At 39.4% G+C, this 21784-nt stretch overlaps 1 protein-coding gene across 1 annotated transcript in view; it reads left to right on the top strand.

Annotated features, from left to right (window-relative positions):
* Nucleotides 1-21784, top strand: part of LOC126188210 (cholinesterase 1-like) — a 174930-nt gene that overhangs the window by 105324 nt on the left and 47822 nt on the right. The window contains exon 8 of the mRNA XM_049929760.1: nt 17818-17999. Within this exon, the coding sequence (XP_049785717.1) occupies nt 17818-17999 (182 nt within the window). The remainder of the gene's footprint in view (nt 1-17817; nt 18000-21784) is intronic.

Below are 21784 nucleotides of genomic sequence, written 5' to 3'. Positions count from 1 at the left end.
AATATTGTAGATTTGTTGGAACAGAGTTTTCCAACTTTCCTTCTGGGCTTCTCCTCTAGTGAAAGTCCACAGAAAGAGACAAATGACTTATCACTTTTTCATACACATTATACAGATCAATAGATCAAGACCCTGGATATCTATCTCCTTCCAAGGATCGCTGGCACTTTGGATCACCCGGCCAAATGCATTACTAACACCTAAGGAAGGCCTTCAACCTCTGAAATGCTCCTGCCATGTTGCAGTGTTTTGCTAATTTGCTTTTATGGGGTTTGTGTCTTGTATACCTGAATGACATAATTAAATATTCAAGAATGATGAGAGAGCTTGCAGTGCAATTGAGAAACATGCTAAGATGTATGAGTGGTGCTAATCTAAATTTTAAATCACTGAAGTGCAGTTTTGTGCAATCACAAGAGCACTTATAGACCCTATAATTTCAGGAGACCAAAGAGCAGACCCATGATTAATAGACACAGTAGATTTTAAAGTGCTAAGAAATGTAAAGAATTGCAATTGTTTCTTTGATCGGACAATTACTATTGATGTTTCATGGAGAATTATGCAGCCACCACAAACGTCTCACAAAATTATTAAAGAAAGAAATTCCTTTTGTCTAGTCAGTGGTCTGCAAGAGTTGCATGTTAAAATTAAAGTAAATTCTTACAAGTTCACCTGACTTGGCATATATAGATTTTGAGCAACCTTTTTATTTTGTTGTGTGATGCTAGCAACTTCATAGTAAGCTAGGTAAAGAATCAAATATGATGGCAAAGAAAATCCAATTGGTTACACATCATGTTAGTTGAATCAAGCTGATCAAAACCATAGCACTGCATAAAAGGAACTTCTGGCAGTCATTACTTTCAGTGTTACCTGTGTGGATGACAGTTATGGTAATTACCAACCATTCTGCTTTACAATGGCTATTAAGTTTAAAAGAACCCAGCAGCAGACTTGTTAGGTGAACTGCAAAGCTTAGTGAATGTGACTACATTGTCAAACACATGTCTGCTAAGGTAAATCAGAATGCACATGCCCTGAGTAGGAAAATTAAGACTCTACTGTTGCAATCACCAACCACTGGAACACTGGCATTCATATTTGATGTTATGATCTTTAATTCTGCTTTCTTTTCCTTTGTGTCTTCATGCCATTAAAAGTTACTCAACTGTATTACACTTCTATGTTACATTAAAGTTTTTGATAGCAAATCACTTGTTAGTGATTTCTATCCTCTACCATATCATTGTTAGGACTGGAATTACCACACTACACATACATGACTGCTTATTGTGGAACTAAGAAAGGTACAACAATCTAATGCCAAGTGTAAGAAACTGGCTACCTTGCTGGATTTTATTAAAAGAGAAGACATTTTATATAAGAAAATGCTTCTTGGAGAATGGATGCTAGCTCCAAAGACTATCCACAAATACATATTGCAACAGTGATGTGACAGCTTATAGATGTGTCATAAGGGGAAAAGTGGCTGCAAGCATGCACTGAAAGCCATTTTTTATGGCCACAATGAAAGAAAAATGTAGATGATTGTTGGATGAAATAAATTCAAGTGATGTGAAGCACCTGGCTACAAGAGAAAAGTGTGTTTGGAAGAGGGTCCAGGAGACCAGTGCAACCATAACAAGAAGGCAACAGCTCTATAGTCGAAAGAATGTTATGATGTCACTATACCAAGTAGGAGATTTTGTGATGTCATAACAAATTCTGATGAAACTGTGCAGAATTCAGGAATTTTTATGGCTCTGAGATGGATCATTCCAGATATTGTGTTTCACATCACCTGCCAATGTTGAATTCCCACTCCCAGATCAGAAGATTGAAGTTCATGTTGACCACTTAACCAAGTATAAATGTAGCAATGTACCATCTCCTATAGAGGACCCAACAAAACTCAGAAATAACAGTGTGGCACAAAAGTGAATACACTGTGAAATTCTTACATAACAAGCAATGAGTTCCCATTGCTACAATTTAAGTTCTGCCCATCTGTACAGGTTACAGTCTGCAGATTCTGTGGATTAAGAACAGGTTTTATCTTAATGGAAATTCCAGGCTGGAATATCAGCAGTATTAGGAAAAGAATAGATTGCTACTTACCATAAAGATGACCCATTGGGTTGCAGATAAGTGCAATGAAAAGACTGTTTCACATTATAGCTTTTGGCCATAGCCTTTTTCTTCTTTCCTGAAGAAGGCTTTGGCCAAAAGCTATTATGTGTAACTGACATTTCATTGTGCTTGTCTTCAGCTCAATGGGTCATCTTTGTAGTGAGTAGCAATATATACTTTTCCTAATATTGTAGGTTTTTTCTTAAGTTTTAAGTGACAGATAATGTCAGTATTTTGTTTGTCAGTCTATTGTTAAGCCATATTGATGATTCTGTTGTGTATTTTCACCTCACCAGGCTCCTGTTTAGCTAAAAATTTTGCTTAAGCATAGCATACATGTATTGTGTCTTCTGCATTAATATTCAATGAGGCAATCATCCTCCAGCATTCCATTCCGTAAGGGATGTGTCATGGGCAAACTCATGCTGTTTGTGCTTGGCCATATTACATTTTCTTTTTCATAATATGGCCAATTCTATTATCTGTTGTCTTTTGATACAGTAAAACGTGATTTCTTTTCATGGACCATTTCCCTGAGTGGATTACTTGTCTTTATTGTTGTCTCTTTGCCTTATGGATTTTTAAGCATGTTAAATTGTCACACATAATTACAAGAAAGAATTTTAAAACATTTAGTTTTTGTGAGAACACAATAGGTTCTAGATGTCTTGTTCTTCTTTAGTAGTGTTGCAATTTTATATTAATAAAAATATGTGTGGAATTACACTAATTACTCATAAATCTTAAAAATTTTCTACAGTTTGAATATCAGAATTTTTTGTCTCTTAAACCTCCAATATTCCAACAAGACAGACTCAATAATTGCTTGTCTCAGTATGTTTCTCAAACTTCTACATCTCAGGCAGGTTTCCTTTTGCACAACATTGGAGTAAGTCTCATAACTATCAGTACTTAAATTCTTACTGAAACTGTGATCTCTCAGGTTACCTCAGTATGATTGATTAATAGTGTACTTCTGGGTGTTCTGCCAAGTTGTGGTTTTCAGTTTATATTTAATATTTTGATGATGGACCCAGCTATTTTCTTCAAGTAGTGAAAGTTTTGCTGTTATAGATATTTACTACCTGGACTCCAACCAGGCAGCACTTGCAGCACCTGAAGAAGATGGCTGGGTTGGTCACTGAAATATTGTATATAAAATGGAAACCATAACTCAGCAGAACACCCAGAAGCACACTTACTGAAATTACCTTACACACTTGTTTCCTCAGATACATTTCTTCTCTCTTCCTATCAACATTTTTCTCTCTTCCTATCAACATTTTTCTCTCGTCTTCTCCTGAGATGTTGTCCGTATATACTAAACAAAGTTGTAGGACCGAGTGAGGTGGCACAGTGGTTAGTACACTGGACTTGCATTCCAGAGGACAGCGATTCAAACCCATGTCTGGCCATTCTGATTAAGGTTTTCTGAGAGTTCCCTAAATCGCTTAAGGCTGGAATGGTTCCGCTGAGAGGGCACAGCAGACTTCCTTCCCTATCCTTCCCTAAACTGGTGGGATGGATGACCTTGCTGTTTGGTCCCCTCCCCCAAACCAACCAACCAGCAAACATGTAGGTTTCCCTTCCTTGGTACCCGTACCCTATTTCCTATTTCCTACTATATTACATGTATTAATCCCAGCATCCTATTTAAAACAGTATTTCCTCCACTTATTACATTAAGATATATTCCCATTGTCAGAAAAGGTCCAGAAGAAGTTTTTTTTAATTTATGGCTTTAAAAAGGAACAAATGTTGGTTTCACGTTACCTGGTTTGTGTACATTCTTGAAATTGCCTTCACCATGGTTTTGCACAAACTCACTAGGTGGCAGGGCTGTGCTTAGCAACACACTGTTTGGATTCTTGTCACATTAGTTATGGTGGCATAATGGATGCTGATTGTGACCAAAGAGTGAACATTAAGTTCTGCATTAACCTCAGGAAAACCTCTAGTGAAACGTCTACAATGATTAAGCAAGCATATGCAGGCAAGGCACTTTCAAGGAGCCTTGTTTTTGAGTGGTACAAAAGGTTTCATGCGTAAAAGATGACCCCAGAACAGGTCGTCCATCTACAGCACATACTGATGAAAATGTGGAGCATGTAAGGCAGTTATTGCAGGAAGACCATCCATCATGAAACTGTGCATGTAATATCAGAAGAACTTAATTTGAATTGTGATGTATGTCATAAGATTTCATGTGAAGATTTAGGGAAATGAAAGCTTAATGCAAAACTCATCCCTCACACACTAACAGATGAACAGAAAGAGTAAAGACAAGGAATTTCTGCTGTACTTCTTGACAGAGCCAGACATGATCTCACATTTCTGTCACAGATTACTTCTGGTAGCTGCTGCTACCAGTGTGGCCCTCATATGAAGTGTCAAAGTGCTGAATGGTAGAGCCCTGGATCATCAGCCTAAAAAAAAAAGCCAAATAACAACCTTCGAGAATAAAGGCACTGTTGATCACATTCTTTGATAGTAAAGGATTAGTTCAGCATGAGTATGTTTCTCCATGTCAAACAGTGAACGAAAACCTCTAGTGAAACGTCTACAATGATTAAGCAAGCATATGCAGGCAAGGCACTTTCAAGGAGCCTTGTTTTTGAGTGGTAAAAAAGGTTTCATGCGTAAAAGATGACCCCAGAATAGGTCGTCCATCTACAGCACATACTGATGAAAATGTGGAGCATGTAAGGCAGTTATTGCAGGAAGACCATCCATCATGAAACTGTGCATGTAATATCAGAAGAACTTAATTTGAATTGTGATGTATGTCATAAGATTTCATGTGAAGATTTAGGGAAATGGAAGCTTAATGCAAAACTCATCCCTCACACACTAACAGATGAACAGAAAGAGTAAAGACAAGGAATTTCTGCTGTACTTCTTGACAGAGCCAGACATGATCTCACATTTCTGTCACAGATTACTTCTGGTAGCTGCTGCTACCAGTGTGGCCCTCATATGAAGTGTCAAAGTGCTGAATGGTAGAGCCCTGGATCATCAGCCTCAAAAAAAAGCCAAATAACAACCTTCGAGAATAAAGGCACTGTTGATCACATTCTTTGATAGTAAAGGATTAGTTCAGCATGAGTATGTTTCTCCATGTCAAACAGTGAACGAAAACCTCTAGTGAAACGTCTACAATGATTAAGCAAGCATATGCAGGCAAGGCACTTTCAAGGAGCCTTGTTTTTGAGTGGTAAAAAAGGTTTCATGCGTAAAAGATGACCCCAGAATAGGTCGTCCATCTACAGCACATACTGATGAAAATGTGGAGCATGTAAGGCAGTTATTGCAGGAAGACCATCCATCATGAAACTGTGCATGTAATATCAGAAGAACTTAATTTGAATTGTGATGTATGTCATAAGATTTCATGTGAAGATTTAGGGAAATGGAAGCTTAATGCAAAACTCATCCCTCACACACTAACAGATGAACAGAAAGAGTAAAGACAAGGAATTTCTGCTGTACTTCTTGACAGAGCCAGACATGATCTCACATTTCTGTCACAGATTACTTCTGGTAGCTGCTGCTACCAGTGTGGCCCTCATATGAAGTGTCAAAGTGCTGAATGGTAGAGCCCTGGATCATCAGCCTAAAAAAAAAAGCCAAATAACAACCTTCGAGAATAAAGGCACTGTTGATCACATTCTTTGATAGTAAAGGATTAGTTCAGCATGAGTATGTTTCTCCATGTCAAACAGTGAACGAAAACCTCTAGTGAAACGTCTACAATGATTAAGCAAGCATATGCAGGCAAGGCACTTTCAAGGAGCCTTGTTTTTGAGTGGTAAAAAAGGTTTCATGCGTAAAAGATGACCCCAGAATAGGTCGTCCATCTACAGCACATACTGATGAAAATGTGGAGCATGTAAGGCAGTTATTGCAGGAAGACCATCCATCATGAAACTGTGCATGTAATATCAGAAGAACTTAATTTGAATTGTGATGTATGTCATAAGATTTCATGTGAAGATTTAGGGAAATGGAAGCTTAATGCAAAACTCATCCCTCACACACTAACAGATGAACAGAAAGAGTAAAGACAAGGAATTTCTGCTGTACTTCTTGACAGAGCCAGACATGATCTCACATTTCTGTCACAGATTACTTCTGGGGATGAAAGCTGGTGCTACCAGTGTGGCCCTCATATGAAGTGTCAAAGTGCTGAATGGTAGAGCCCTGGATCATCAGCCTAAAAAAAAGCCAAATAACAACCTTCAAGAATAAAGGCACTGTTGATCACATTCTTTGATAGTAAAGGATTAGTTCAGCATGAGTATGTTTCTCCATGTCAAACAGTGAACCAAAATCATTATGTTAAAGTCTTGAAATGTTTGTGACAAGCAATTCAATGTCACCGCTCTGATTTGTGTCATTCTCAGAACTGGTTCTTGCTGCATGACAATACAAGACATGCTTTATTTGTTAGCAAGTATCTGACCAGATGTTCTGTTATTGCCATCTCATATCCGCCATATGCCCCTGACCTCTCACCTTGCATTGATTTTCTTATTTCTGTAAGTGAAAAGGTGACTGAAAGGAAAGCTTCATCAAGATATTGCACACATCCAACAGGCTGTGGGCAAGTGAACTTAAAAGCATGGCAGTTGAAAATTTCTTTACTTGCTTCCAAGACCTCCATAAACGTTGACAACTGCGTATATAGTCAAGGGGACTACTTTGATAGGAACTAGGAACATTGCTTAGTAAATGCAAGTTTCTACTAAAAAAGAAAACTAGTCCTGGAACTTTTCTGAAAAAGGGAATACTTACAACAGCTTTGTAAATAAATGCACCTGGTTGCATGGTTTTATCTTATCTCCATCTTTTAAGTCCCCATGTGTACTATTTTTAGGTAGTGTTCTATTTGCTCATCCATATTATTTTGCCAGCAATCCTCACAATTCATTTACTTACTATAAAGTAAGTAAGAATTACTATAAAGTAATATCAGCACTTTAGGAAAAGATAGGTTTCTACTTACCATAAAGATGACATGTTAAGTTGCAGACAGGCACAATTAAAAGATTGTACAAAGCTTTTGGCCACAGCATTCATCAGAAAAAGAGAAACACACACCATTCATTCACAAAAACGAGCATGCCTCATACAAATGTGATCACCAACTCTGGCAGCTAGAGGCAAACAGGCCCAAAGGCCCAAAACAGATTGTTCACAGACAATATCTGATCAAAAAGGTGTTTTAACAGATGACTCAGTATTTTGCTAAACCATTCATTCAATTAAGTCATAAAAAAATTCCTCCAATGTTGTTATGTGGAACATGATGTTTATATTCTTTTGGATCTGTACAAAGTTCTGAGATATTAAAACTGATGTGGGAGATTGAAGTTTGTCTCAGATCTGCATTTAATTCTCTAGAATGTTCATTTACTTCATCACATTTTAACAGATGACTCAGTATTTTGCTAAACCATTTGTTCAATTAAGTCATAAAAAAATTCCTCCAATGTTGTTCATGTGGAACATGATGTTTATATTATTTTGGATCTGTACAAAGTTCTGAGATATTAAAACTGATGTGAGAGATTGTAGTTTGTCTCAGATCTGTATTTAATTCTTTAGAATGTTCATTTACTTCATCACAACCAACTCAAGCTGTTCTTTTGTGTCAGGATGCAATTTCCCTTTTAAATTTACTGTTCTGGATTCAGTTTCTAATAAATTTTTGTTTATCAGTATGTTTCCCTGACATGTTCACCAATGTGTTCATCTAACATATTGGTATCCCTATGTTCCCCTAATGTTTTCACCAATGTGTTCATCTAACATATTGGTTTGTCAATCTATTTTAATATTTGTTTTATCTAATTTATTGAATTTCACTTGTTGGTCTATTTTAGCAGTTGTTGTATGTATCTAATTTCCTTTTAGTTCAGTAATTACCTGAGTGTTTGTTGTATGTCTTTTTGCATTTAGTTCATTAATCGTGTGATAATTTGTCTCAGGATGTACTTATTTGTCACTTTAGTCATTTTATTTTATTTTTTATTTATTAAATTTTCTCCATTATAAGATCCTAACCTCTTGAGCATTCATCTTCACAATTAATTCAACAATAACCTTTAAGATTTCTTCCATTATTCTAGTTATTACAATCCTAATACTTGAATTTCCTGAATTCAAACAGTCAACAACACTTTTATAAAAAATTCCACCAAAACTAATCTCAGTCTGCACTTGACACATAGTCAAAAATAAATTGTTTTAAAATAAATACAGTTCACTGGATTGTGTTGTGCATCATGTAGTGTCTGAAGGTAGAATGCACTGTACCACTGCAACTTTTTGTTGACATAGAGGAACTGCCACTATTGCTGCCAGGTGCTGTGGAGTCTTCGATTACCCATTAAAAACAGTCATCATTCATAAAAGCTGCCATCCAACAATATGCCAACTTACTGTCTTCACATTCTTTTTTTGTTGTATATAATACTATCAATTTTAACTGTATTTTATAAGCAATGCAGTTCTTCTTAAATTCTGGTTTTTAGTATGTATTTTGATATTCACATTCAATTATTTATCTTGTTGCCAGGGTCTGCAACACTATTTCACAATAATTCTTCACTTTAACAGGTATGCTCATCTGAAATAAGTGTATTTCATAAGCATTCTTTCGTCCCCATGTGCAGAGGGCATTTTCAGGGAGAATTTTAGCATTGTTGAACATCTGATTCACACCCTGGCTTGTCAGTAGCGAGTCAGGGTTTGAATTGGATATTCAGCAAAGCTACCATCCCCCTTGAAAATGCCCTCTGCAAATGGGGATGGAATGTCAGGTTTTGAAGTGAAATCCCTTAGATCATGGCATAATAGCCCAGAATATTGTGTTAACTGTGACAATTTTGGCCATGAAAGTTTACATTTTACAAATGCACAGACATGCCTGGTGGTGTTTATTTTTCACAAAGTCCATTGACACTATATGGAATTCAGATATGAGTTGCTAATAATACCAATACATATAACACTTATGCACAGAATCTGCATAAATCACTGTGCACTGTTCTGCACTGCTAGAGGAGAAACTGATTCCTTGTCATCTTATATGGCAGCTGTAATGTCTTCTGGGAAAGGGGACTTTCTCCATCACAAGTGCTGTTCAATTTTCAGTTTGCAGACAGATGATACCTCCCCAGCATTTCCTGTCCAGTTCTTAATGTGAGTAGATAAAATTACTTCATTGAGTTCATGTTTATAAAGTTTAGTTATTTTCAATTTTTTAAGTGAATTATTATTTGCTGTTGTCAAGTGAGCTTTTATGCAAAATAAATTCCTGTGAACAATGGCTGTGAAGTGCTTAATTAGTAAATGTGATGTTGTCAGTGACTGAAGTAGTGTTGGTGAGAAAGGGATTGGAATGTTAAATGTGGCACCTTGCAGCTGTCTGTCATTGGCAGCCTAATATAAAGCCACATAATTGTGTTGTAGTTGTCACTTGGTGATGAATTAATGAATGTCCAGAAAGTTACTGCACTTCTCTCACCACTGCATAAATCTTTTCCATTCAGGAATAGCTAGTGATTGTAGAGTTGGCTGCACTGAGTGGAGCCACTCACCACACATCCACAGTATATATTCCAAGGTTGATGTGAATATGTGTGATGGAATTGAATATGTCTGATGGAATAAGACTGTTCATGTTCAAGTCCATAATGTATTGATGACTTATTTCAGAATATCTAAAATTCTTTAACACCTAGGTGACCTGCTTCTGTTACGAAGGGAGACAATTTAAACCCTTGGGCCTCTTTAGATGCTGGGAGAGCTGAGGCTGGGGTGATGCATTTGATACCTGTCATGCTGTGAAAAGTATTTCAGACAATAAAGAGTGGAGACAATGAAACTGGCATTGTCAAATACATAAAGACAGCATATTACAATGTGGACAGGCTCTTCAGTTGATTGGCAGTTGACAACACCATCTGTTGAGCATTTTTTACACAAAGCTTGCTTAACAGTTGAAATAAGTACTCACTTAATAAACAGAACAGGACGCCACTATGTAAACATGGGTTGAATGAAGTAATTTTGTTTACTAACATAAAAGAACTGGACAGGAAATGCTTGGGAGTTATAGTCTGTCTGTAAACTCAAAAGCGAGTGGCACTTTAGGGAAGAAAGTTGCCTTACCTGGAAGAACACTACAGCTGTTGTACAGGGTGACTAAAAATCTATTTTCCCTCTGGCAGTGTTAAACAGTGTGCAGAGAATTATGTAGGTTCTATCCATAAGTGTTTCTTGCATTAGTGTCTCAAATCTGTATTTGATGTAGTGTTAATGCACTTTGTGGAAAATAAGCAACCCTCCCTCCTCCCCCCCTCCCCCCCCCCCCTCTGGCTTGTCTATGAACTGCACCACCAGTGATTCATAAAGTGTGCTGTGGAGAGACAGTAAAAGTGTGTGAAACACACTGTAATTCCTTCTAGTGACATACTTGGGTAGATAGAGCAGTGAATCATTTGCTCATTCTTCTGTTAGTGAGCCTATGAAGGAACACATCCCAGTGACCTACCTTCCTGTGCACTTCTACCCCACACATTGGTTTCCCCTAATCCCCCCACCTGTTACACACCCAGAACAGAATTTATCCCTTAATATGGCTGTACTGTGCGTAGACATGGTACATTCATTTAATATTGTTTTTAACCCGCTTCACTTAAAGATAAACATTACTTTTAGACTGTTAAAACAATATTTTTAATAAACTATGGCTTTTTCATCCCCTGCTATCCAGAAACTATTATTTCCAAAGAAAAAAATGAATAGTGATATTTTTTTAGGAAATTTAATGTAAATTAATTTTGTACAGAGAAACAATTTCACAAGAAGCTGCAGTTTTTGAGTTACAGTATTGAAGAAAAGCATGAAAAAGTGACCCTTAAACCAACCCCTATCACAATGATCACACCCCATTAGTCAGGATTTTTAGTATCATATTCATGGCACTCCCTCCTACCACAGAATAAAAATTTGTGATTACACCATTTTTTCCCCCTTACAGTCAACCTATTTTGGTCTTTGTTGACTGGGCTAAACAGTTTGGTCAAACTAGGTGAATCTAAATCCCGTGTACTAATAAATTTCTGCTGAGACCACATAGTCTAAAAAGTAACTTTAATTGCTTATTTGCCTTTGAGACTGCAAATTTTGTAATGGCTTCAATTTTATCCTTGTTAGATGAAATTCCATCTTCAGAAATGTTGTGGCAGAAATTTGAGTTGTCACAGCAATTTACATTGTCCTAACTTTCTTAACTTGTCACACATTTCCTATAATAATTCCAAAAGTGCATTACAATTTCTCTCAGTACAGGGTGATCGGAACTGCTTTCTCGGTGTGCAACCAGCTGGTGAGGGCAGCTGCTGTGCCCATGTTGTGGGTGACAGGAGGTCTGCAGTAAATATAGTATGATTTATCACATAAGTTATTTCTATCCTGCATAACATAAACACTATAAAAGGAAAGTAAATTACTCATGTAGGCCTATATTAAGCCAGAAGATACTGGAACTGCCTCTCTTCATTGCTCGAGCATTTCTGACAACCGTTTAGGAAATTGCTCACTAAGCCCTGCAGTTCCCTCTGAGAAATAGCAGCAATTTCTTGATGAACATTAATTTTAAGTTCATCTGAAGTGTGTGAATTTGATTTATACACTTTCTCTTTTAATATTTCCAGATAGAAAAAATGCACAGGCTTAATTTGAGGGAAGAAGAGGGCCATATGTTGTTAGTGATAACTCTATCTCGAAACACATCATAAATTTCCTGTAGTGAGAAGCTGGCAGTATGTGCTTCACAAAGTGCTGCTAAGAGGTCATGATAACATGTTTTCTCTCAGTTAATTGGCCAGAAAGAGACTGCAATCTGTTTTGCATATATCGCTCACTGTCAATTGTTTCCTGGGAAAAAACAGGGCCTATTATTCTCTCACAGCCAACATGACATCAAACTCCTATTTTTTGAACATGAAAGGGTGCCTCGGGTATTGTCTTAGGCTTTTCAGAACTGCAATAATGGTTATTCTAATACATAATGTTTCCACTTAGGTGCAGCCATGAGTCACCCAAAAAGAAAGTTAGGTGAGGGTCAGTTTCTCCATTCATGCACCCTATTCGGAATCTACTCACAAAACTGCAAAATTTTTGCACGGTCACCTGGTTGAAGTTCTTGCACAGCAGTTATTTTAGAGGGCTATCACTTCAGCAACTTTGTAGCTGATTGAACAGAGCCATATGAAATTCCTGTTTTCTGAGAAAGATGTTGAACTGATTTTTCAGACCTTTGCAAGGCAATGTTATCCAGAGTTTCTTCTATGAGTGCTGAGAAGTCACTGCTGTGTGGTGGTGTGTGCAGAGACTAGATGGTGGCAGGACAAGACTGTCAGGCACAGTGTCAGGAGGCTGTGAGGGTAGGGGCAGGAATGTGCAGTGGAAAAGGAGAGGAGCAGAGAAGGGGAATAGACTGGTGGGTGCATTGGCACAGAGTGGCATACAGTGAAGTTGAGTTAATATAAATTAGGAGGAAGTGATAAGACAGAAGTGTTGGGGGGTGTGGTGCAGTAGGATACCATAGGTTGAGGCTGGGATGATTTTAAGAGTGGATAATGTGTTGTAAGGGTGAGTTCCATCTGGTGAAGGAGGTGTTCCTTCGTAGCTAGTGCTTGGGTGTGGTAGGAGAATTGGTGGTATGTAGTGGCGTAGCACAGAAAATCTGTTTGTGAACTAGTTCTGGGGGATAGTGCCTGTCGGTGAAGGCCTTTTGAGACATTCAGCTTACTGGGCAAGGGACCTCTCGTCACTGCAGATCACTGTATAGTTCGGAAAAGCTGGTGGTGGAGGGGAGGATCCAGGTGGCCTAGTCTGTGAAACAAATGTTGAAATCAAGCATGTTATGTTCAGCTGCATGTTGTGCCAAAGGGTGATCTACTTTGCTCTTGGCCACAGTTTGGCAGTGGCCGTTCATCCTGATGGACAGCTGTTCAGTAGTCATACCAATATAGAAAGCTGTACAATATCTGCATCAGAGCTGGTATATGGCACAGCTACTTTCATTGGTAGCCTGGCCTCTAATAGGGTAGAATAAGCCTGTGACAAGTCAGGGATCGGATGTTTGGGTGGGTGGATCGGACATGTCTTGCACCTGGGTCGAACACCACTTTTGGAGGGGTGGGAAGGATCTTGGGTATGATGTCCTTCATTTCAGGGCATGATGATAGATAATCAAAGCCCTGACAAAGTAAGTGGTTCACTTGTTCCAGTCTGGAGTGGTATTGGCTGGTGAAGGGGGTGTTCCTTTGTAGCTAGTTCTTGGGTGTGGTAGGTGAATTGGGGGTATGTAATGGTGTGGCACAGGAAATCAGTAGTGAACTATTTCTGGGGGATAGTGCCTGTCTGTGAAGACCTTTTGAGACATTCAGCTTACTGGGCAAGGGAGTTCTTGTCACTGCAGATATGCTGTCTCCAGGTGACCAAGCTGTATGAGAGGGATATTTTGGTGTGGAAGGGATGGCAATTGTCAAAATGCGGGCACTGTTGGTGGTTGGTGGCTTTAATGTGGACAGAGGTTTTGAATGGAGCCATCAGAGAGGAGGAGGTCTTCCAGGAAGGTTGCATGTTGTGTTGAGGAGGACCAAGTGAAGTAGATAGGAGAGAAGGTCATAAGGTTGTGAAGGAATGAGGATAGGGTGTCTTAGCCCTGAGTCCAATTCATGAAAATGTCATTGATGAACCTGAACCAGACCAGAGGTTTTCGGTTTTCAGGAGGATAGAAAGATTTCCTCTAGATGGCCCATAAACAGGTATGGATAGGATGGCGCCATGCAGTCCCATGCCTGTGTTGCAGATTTGTTTGTATACCTTTCCTTCAAAAGAGAAGCAGTTGTGTGTTAGAATAAAGTTAGTAAGGTGTATGAGGAATGAGGTAGTGGGTTTGTAGTGTGAAAGACATTGGGAGAGGTAGTGTTCAACAGTGGCAAGACCATGGCATGGGGGATGTTAGCGTACAGGCAAATGGTTCAACAGAGACGATTAGGGATCCTGGAGATAGAGAGGTGATGATGGTCAAGAGCTGATGAAAGTGGTTGGTATCTTTGATGTGGGAGGCTAGATTTCAGGTAATTGTTGGAGGTGCTGGTCATTGAGGACCATAATCCTTTGAGTAGGAGTGCAATAATCAGCTTCAATGGGGCAGCCATAATTGTTTGGTTTATGGATTTTGGGTGTGTGAGGTTTCATAGGGTTGAGGAGGGAGAATGGTTCAGAGGAGATTTTCTGGGAAGGGATTAAGGCTTTAAGTATGAATTGGAGGTTACGTTGGACTTCTGGGATGGGATCACTCTGGCAGTGTTTACAGATGGAGGAGTCAGACAATTGCAAAGTCCTTCCACCAAGTAGTAACAACAGTGGTGGCACCAATGTCTGCATGTAGAATGATTAGATCAGGATTTATTTTGAGGCTGTATATGGCTGTCCTTTCTTCTGCTGAAAGGTTGGTGATCCCAAATTCTAGGATCCCATGACACACATTGTATTTGTGTCCTACAGGAACTAGAGCACAACACCACCTCAAAAAACTCTCCACCCCGCCCACTTCCTACTCTTGGTTTGGACTACCATTGTCCACTACCTCTACAACAACCTCCAAACCTCCCGTGTTCCCTCATAGCTGACAAACCCTATCTCACAGACCTACTACACTTACCCCACCCTCCAAAACTCCCTCCTACCACCACACAGAATTGAGAACCTAAACAGACTCGAAACACGGTCATGAACCTTTCCTCCAGAAGCATTAGCACCACAGAAACATCACTCCCTTCCAAAGGCCTGACCTTTCGCCCCACTCCCAAATTCAATCATGCAGGACTTATTAAAGACCTTCTCTCCTCCCCGTCCCTACAGTGGAAACACTTTTTTGCCACAAACTCTACCAATCAGACTCAACCTAAGACCAATGTTGAACCCTACCTGACTCAGTTCACTCCTCTATCCAACCGTGATCCACCCCATTGCTGCTAAATCACCACCTGTTAAATTTTTAGAATTTCTTAACCCTCAAACCTTGCCTCACCATCATTCCCCAAATCCCTCAAGATGCAAACTAACCTTACATCTGCAGAAAGAACCACAATCCACCACCTAAAAGCTGATACCAACCTTATAATCCTACCTGCTGACAAAGAGCCCACCACTGTTGTCTTGAGCTGCATGGATTATCTCGCAAAGGGACTCTGCTGGCTGTCAGATTCATTCATCTGCAAACCCTGCCGCAGTGACTCCATTCCAGAAATCCAGCAGGATCTTTAGCCTCTCCTCAAATCCTTAGGCCCACCCCAGAACCTCTCCCTGGAGTTCATCTATCTCCTCACCCCCATCACTCCCTGCACTCCTACCTTCTACATGCTTTCTAAAGTCCATAAACCCAACCACCTAGGACTGCCCATTGTGGCTGGTTGCTGTGCCCCACTGAGAGAATCTCTGCTCTCATAGACCAACACCTTCAGCCCATTACCTGGAACCTACCCTCCTATATAATAGACATCAACCATTTCCTCCACTAACTTCCCACAGTACCTACTCCTTTACCACACAGTGACCTGCTTGTCACTGTTGATATCACCTCCCTTTACAGTAACATCCCTAATGCCCATGGCATTTTACTGCTATTGAACATGACCTTTCCCAATGCTTGACCAATTCTAAACCAATAACCTCCTTCCTAGTCGTCATGACCAACTATATCCTCATCCACAGTTACTTCTCCATTGAAAGCATTATCTACAAACAAATCTGGGGTAAAGCTATGGGCACCCCCATGGCACCATCCTCTGCCAACATATTCATGGGCCATCTAGAGAAATCAGCCCAAAACACCCAGAATTCTAAACCCCTTACCTTTTTCAGAATCATTGATGACATCTTTGTGATCTGGATTGAGAGTGAGGACACCCTATCCGCTTTCCTCCAGAATCTCAACAGCTACTTCCCCATTCACTTCATTTGGTTCTACTCAACCCAACAAGCTACCTTCCTTGATGTTGACCTCCACCTCAGAGATGGCTACATCAGTACCTCTGTCCATATCAGACCTATCAACCACCAGCAATATCTCCACTTCGACAACTGCCACCCATTCCATACCAAGGAGTCCCTTCCATACAACCTAGCCACCCATGGCATTCACATCTGCAGTGACAAGTGATCCCTCTCAAAATACACCAAGGGGCTCACTGAGGCCTTTACAGACAGTAATTACCCCCCCCCCCGCCCCCAACCCAACCTTGATCTCCCATGCTTTATCTGTCCACCACCTCCCAAAGTCGACCCTCTGGCCACAGAGGAGCATTCCCTCGTGACTCAGTTCCACCCAGAACTGGAGCAACTGAATTACATTCTCCACCAGGGTTTTGACTACTTCTCATTGTGCCCTTAAATGAGAAATGTTCTACCCACTATCCCCCTCCCCCTCCCCCCAGTGGTATTTTGCCACCCACCAAAACTACACAATATCCTTGTCCATACCTACACACATCTCCATCCCTTGCCTCATGGCTCATATCCCTGTAATAGACCTAGATGCAAAACCTGTCCCATACATCCTCCCACCACCACCTACTCCAGTCCAGTCACAAACATCACCTATTCCATCAAAGGCAGGGCTAACTGTGAAACCAGTTGTGTGATCTACAAGCTAAGCTGCAACCACTGTGCTGCATTCTAAGTGGGCATGACAACCAACAAGCTGTCGGTCCGCATGACTGGCCACCAACAAACTGTGGCCAAAAAACAACTGGACTACCCTGTTGCTGAGCATGCCATCCAAAACAACATTCTTCATTTCAGTGTGTGCTTCACAACCTGTGCTATCTGAATCCTTCCCACCAACACCAGCTTTTCTAAATTGCACAGGTGGGAACTCTCCCTGCAATATATTCTATGTTTCCATATCCCTTCTGGCTCAACATTCATTTGTCACTGTCCTTACCCATCTAGCCCCTTCCCTTTTCCCATTCCAGCAGTACACAGCCCTCTGTTCCGCCAACACACCAAGTCTTTTTACTTCTCTCCTTTTCAGCTACCCCTGCCCTTCATCTAATCTCCTGACTGTATGTAGCTGCCATACCCTCTCACTACCTCATCCCTACGTGCTTCCACAGCAGCACATTACCACTCCCATCCTTACCCTGCTGTGCCTCTCCCTCCTCGCTCCAGCCTCTTCCATACCCCCACCTGGTTGCCTCTCCCATCATGCATTGCTGTTCGTTGTCTGACTTCAGCTGCCAGAGACTGTGGTCATGTGTAAGTGTGTGTGTGTGTGTGTGTGTGTGTGTGTGTGTGTGTGTGTGTGTGTGTGTGTGTTTTTTCTATTGTCTATTTTTGACAAAGGCCTTTTTGGCTGGAAGCTTATTGTGTGAGAGTCTTTTTGTTGTGCCTATCTTCGACTCACCATCTCTGTCGTGAGGTGAGTAGCAACTATCCTTTTCATAATGTTTTCAGTAATTATGAAACATAAGTTCTATCCACAACCTGTGTGTTGGGATGTACATCAGTGTCAATGTCAATCAATTCATAATAGAGCTGCTATATTATAAGATATAACCAGTGATTTATGCAGAATATGTATGGTTTTTGTTTTAGCAAAAGGATTGACAACAAATGCATCTGTGGCTCAAGACTTAGATGAAAATTTTGAAGAAATTATTGGACTTGATGTTCGCGCTCCAGATGCTGAGACACAAAGGCAGGTTGCCCAGAAACTGCGTGCCCTTTATTATCAAGATAAGCCTATCACTACAGAAAGTTTTAATGAAACGGAAGAGGTATGTTCTTTCTGACAACATTTATTTGAGAGCTTGTGGTCTTGTCTTCAGTTAAAGTTTGTTATCAGCATTAACTTTCGTTACATTGACTTGACACATATAAATGTGACAGCCAGCCTGCCTTCCAAAGTTTTAAAGATATTAATTAAAAAAAAAAAAACTGTTTCTCTTGTCTACTTCATTTTTAGTCTCCAATATCAACTATGAGGAAAATTGATTCACACTTTTCCCTTGACTGCATCATACTTATACACATTAATGGCTGTCAATTTATGGCTATTTTTGGCAGAGGAAGAATTAATACAGAGATATTTTTTTACCAAAAAATTATTGAATTTTGGTACTTTAAATGTAGACACAGTGCATTACTTATGTTACAGAATTAGATTACAGAAGTTAATGTTACAATTATTTGTTATTATTACAATAAATAACATGGATTGTCTTGAAAATGCAGGTATCATCTTCTTGTGGAAGCAGCTTACTGTCAGCTAATATATTTGCATTAAGTAAAAAAAAAAAAAAGATGATATTGCACTTGACAATACTATTGTGTTGTAAATTCTATGAAATTTTAAAATGTAAACAATAACCTGTGTCTCTTGGATGGAAATGACAGTAGTGTTACCAGCAGTATTTTGTAATTGTGCATGTGACACAAATATTATTCTTAAGGATTTGGAATGTAAGGGTTATGAGACAGTAAGGTAATAACAGCAGATGGGTTTCAGAAATGGGTTGTCATTTAACTAAAAAAAAAAAAAAAAAAACTACAGTGTATCCTGTCTCTGACATATCACTCTTCAAAAGTGATATTCTGTCACCACAAGTTGACCTAATAATAACTATAGATGAACATTTAAATATTGTTCAGAAATCATACATGCTTCTGACTATGAGGAGCATTTGAATGCCATCATTGTCATACTGTAAAGTTTTCAGACAGATCATGCTTCACACTACCTTTCAATGATGACCCCACATGTGTTACATGTCACCATGGTTTGTGCTGTTGGACAGCCCCCATTGTTGAGCAGCATTGCAGACAAAGATCAAGAGTGGTTTGGGGTTGCAATCTTAGTTTCTGTGTGTTGGGTGCCACCTGGATAGCAACTGCGACAAGAGAGAAGTTTTTGAGCTCTTGGTTCCACTTTTGCTTCAGGCAACTCCACTTGGCATATTTCAGCATGACAGTGCTGGACAGAAGTGTCCCAGATTGTGCAAGTCTCCCCCAAAGAATGACAAGTACCTCTACTTTGTTGGCCTGTGTGTTCTACTAATATGTCAACCATCATAGGATGGCCACTATTGAGACACTTTGGAGCTGCAACCATATCCCACATGACAAACCAAAAATACCCAGTCACAACTATTTCCAAGCTCGTAATGATAATGAGAGAGGAGGAAAGTTGGCTGGGTCAGCTAGCAAATGAAGCACAGTGGGAAGCTAATTCATTTACAGGGTTCTCAGGAAAACTTTATAAATAGCATGATAAGATTAGCAAGTTCAAAGTTGGTTCTGGATGTAAAATATCTCCACCATGAGATAGTTGGGCAGCAGATGCTGAGTTAGGTCACACTGAAATGAGGAAGAACAGAAGATTAAGATTATGAACATGGAATATTAGGAATGTCTTACAAGTGGGGAAGTCGGAGAATCTGAAGAAGGAAATGAGAAGAAACGGAATGGATATAATGGGAATCTCTGAAATGAGATGGAGACAGAATGAAGAATTTTTAAGTGAGGAATTCAGAGTATTTTATTTTTGAGGAATTCGTGAATATGAGGAACAAGAGTCACAGATAAAGTGATATCAGTAAGATATGTTGATGAAAGATTGATGGCAGTGAAGATCCACTGAAAGAGGGAAAATCTAATGATAATACAAATACATATTCCACATGAAAAAAAAACTATGGCAAGGAAGAGGACATAATAGAGAAAGGAAAGAATGGGTGACTGGAATGCTGTAGTAGGTGAAGACAAAGATGAAAGAATTGTGTGAAAATATGCATTACGGAAAAACAATGAGTAAGGAGAGCTCTTGGTGGACTTCTGCATGAGAAACTCCTTAACTACTGGAGATATGTTGTATGAACAACCTAGAAGAAGAAGTTACACTTCTACATGTCCAACTGGCTCAAAAAGATGCCACATTGACTATATTTTGGTACAGGAAAGATTTAGAAATTGTGTGACAAGGTCTAAGACATTGTCAGGAGTGCATATCAATTCAGATATGTCCTCTTGTTGCAGAAATAATAATTCAGTTGAAAAAGATAAAAAATATCAAAAGAAGAGAAAATTTAATCTGGAAGGACTTGAAAAGAATGAAGAACATGTTTCAAGAAAATTTCCAGGAAAAAATAGTCCAAATACACAACTCAGTTCCAGGAAAAAATAATACTAATACACAACTCAGTAACAGTACTGTATTAGCATTAAAAACTGTTAACAGAAAGCAGCAGAGGTAACAGTTGGGCTTAAAGAGGCAGATAACATCAAGGAACCATGGGCAGCAAAAAATGTTTGAGAAATGGAAGAAAGAAAAAAATGTAAAAATTCTGCCACAGAGGTAGACAAAGATGTAGGGCTGTAAACAATCAACTGTGAAAAGAAATTGACAAAGCTTTAACAGAATTGTGAAGAAATTGAGCAGCCAGAGAAAAAGGTGCAACATGAGTTTAATTTACCAGGAAGTAAATAACTTGGACTTTAGAAAGAGGTGGAAGACAAAAGGTGAGAATGTTATTGAAATTACAGAACAACAAAAATAAATAAAGCAGTTCTAAGTTTTCAACAGTTCTAAGTTTGATGTGATTTCAGTTGCCTGAGACAGCAGTCATGTGTGTGAGTTGCATTTGCATGAGTGTGGGTGCATGTGGGCGTATGTCTGTTTATTGTTGATGAAGGATTTAATGGCCAAAAGCTATAATTGTTAGGGTCTTTTTGTTGTGCCTATCTGCAAACTCAGCATCTCTGCTCTATGGTGAGTAGCTACTTTCCTTCTCATAATATTGCAGTTCTAAGAGATCTGCTTTTTGAACTTTGTCCACAAATTTATCTGAATGTTTTCATCATCGTCATCATCATCATCATTTAAGACTGATTATGCCTTTCAGCGTTCAGTCTGGAGCATAGTTCCCCTTATAAAATTCCTCCATGATCCCCTATTCAGTGCTAACATTGGTGCCTCTTCTGATGTTAAGCCTATTACTTCAAAATCATTCTTAACTGAATTCAGGTACCTTCTCCTTGGTCTACCCTGACTCCTCCTACCCTCTACTGCTGAACCCATGAGTCTCTTGGGTAACCTTGCTTCTCCCATGCGTGTAACATGACCCCACCATCTAAGCCTGTTTGCCCTGACTGCTACATCTATAGAGTTCATTCCCAGTTTCTCTTTGATTTCCTCATTGTACACACCCTCCTGCCATTGTTCCCATCTACTAGTACCTGCAATCATCCTAGCTACTTTCATATACGTAACCTCAACCTTATTAATAAGGTAACCTGAATCCACCCAGCTTTCGCTCCCATACAACAAAGTTGGTCGAAAGATTGAACGGTGCACAGATAACTTAGTCTTGGTACTGACTTCCTTCTTGCAGAAGAGAGTAGATCGTAGCTGAGTGCTCACTGCATTAGCTTTGCTACACCTCGCTTCCAGTTCTTTCACTATGTTGCCATCCTGTGAGAATATGCATCCTAAGTACTTGAAACCATCCACCTGTTCTAACTTTGTTCCTCCTATTTGGCACTCAATCCATTTATATCTCTTTCC

This window comes from Schistocerca cancellata, chromosome 5 (assembly GCF_023864275.1).
Source record: "Schistocerca cancellata isolate TAMUIC-IGC-003103 chromosome 5, iqSchCanc2.1, whole genome shotgun sequence".
Lineage (NCBI taxonomy): Eukaryota > Metazoa > Arthropoda > Insecta > Orthoptera > Acrididae > Schistocerca > Schistocerca cancellata.
Note: the sequence above shows the minus strand (reverse complement) of the source record. Positions and strands in the feature narration are given on the sequence as shown.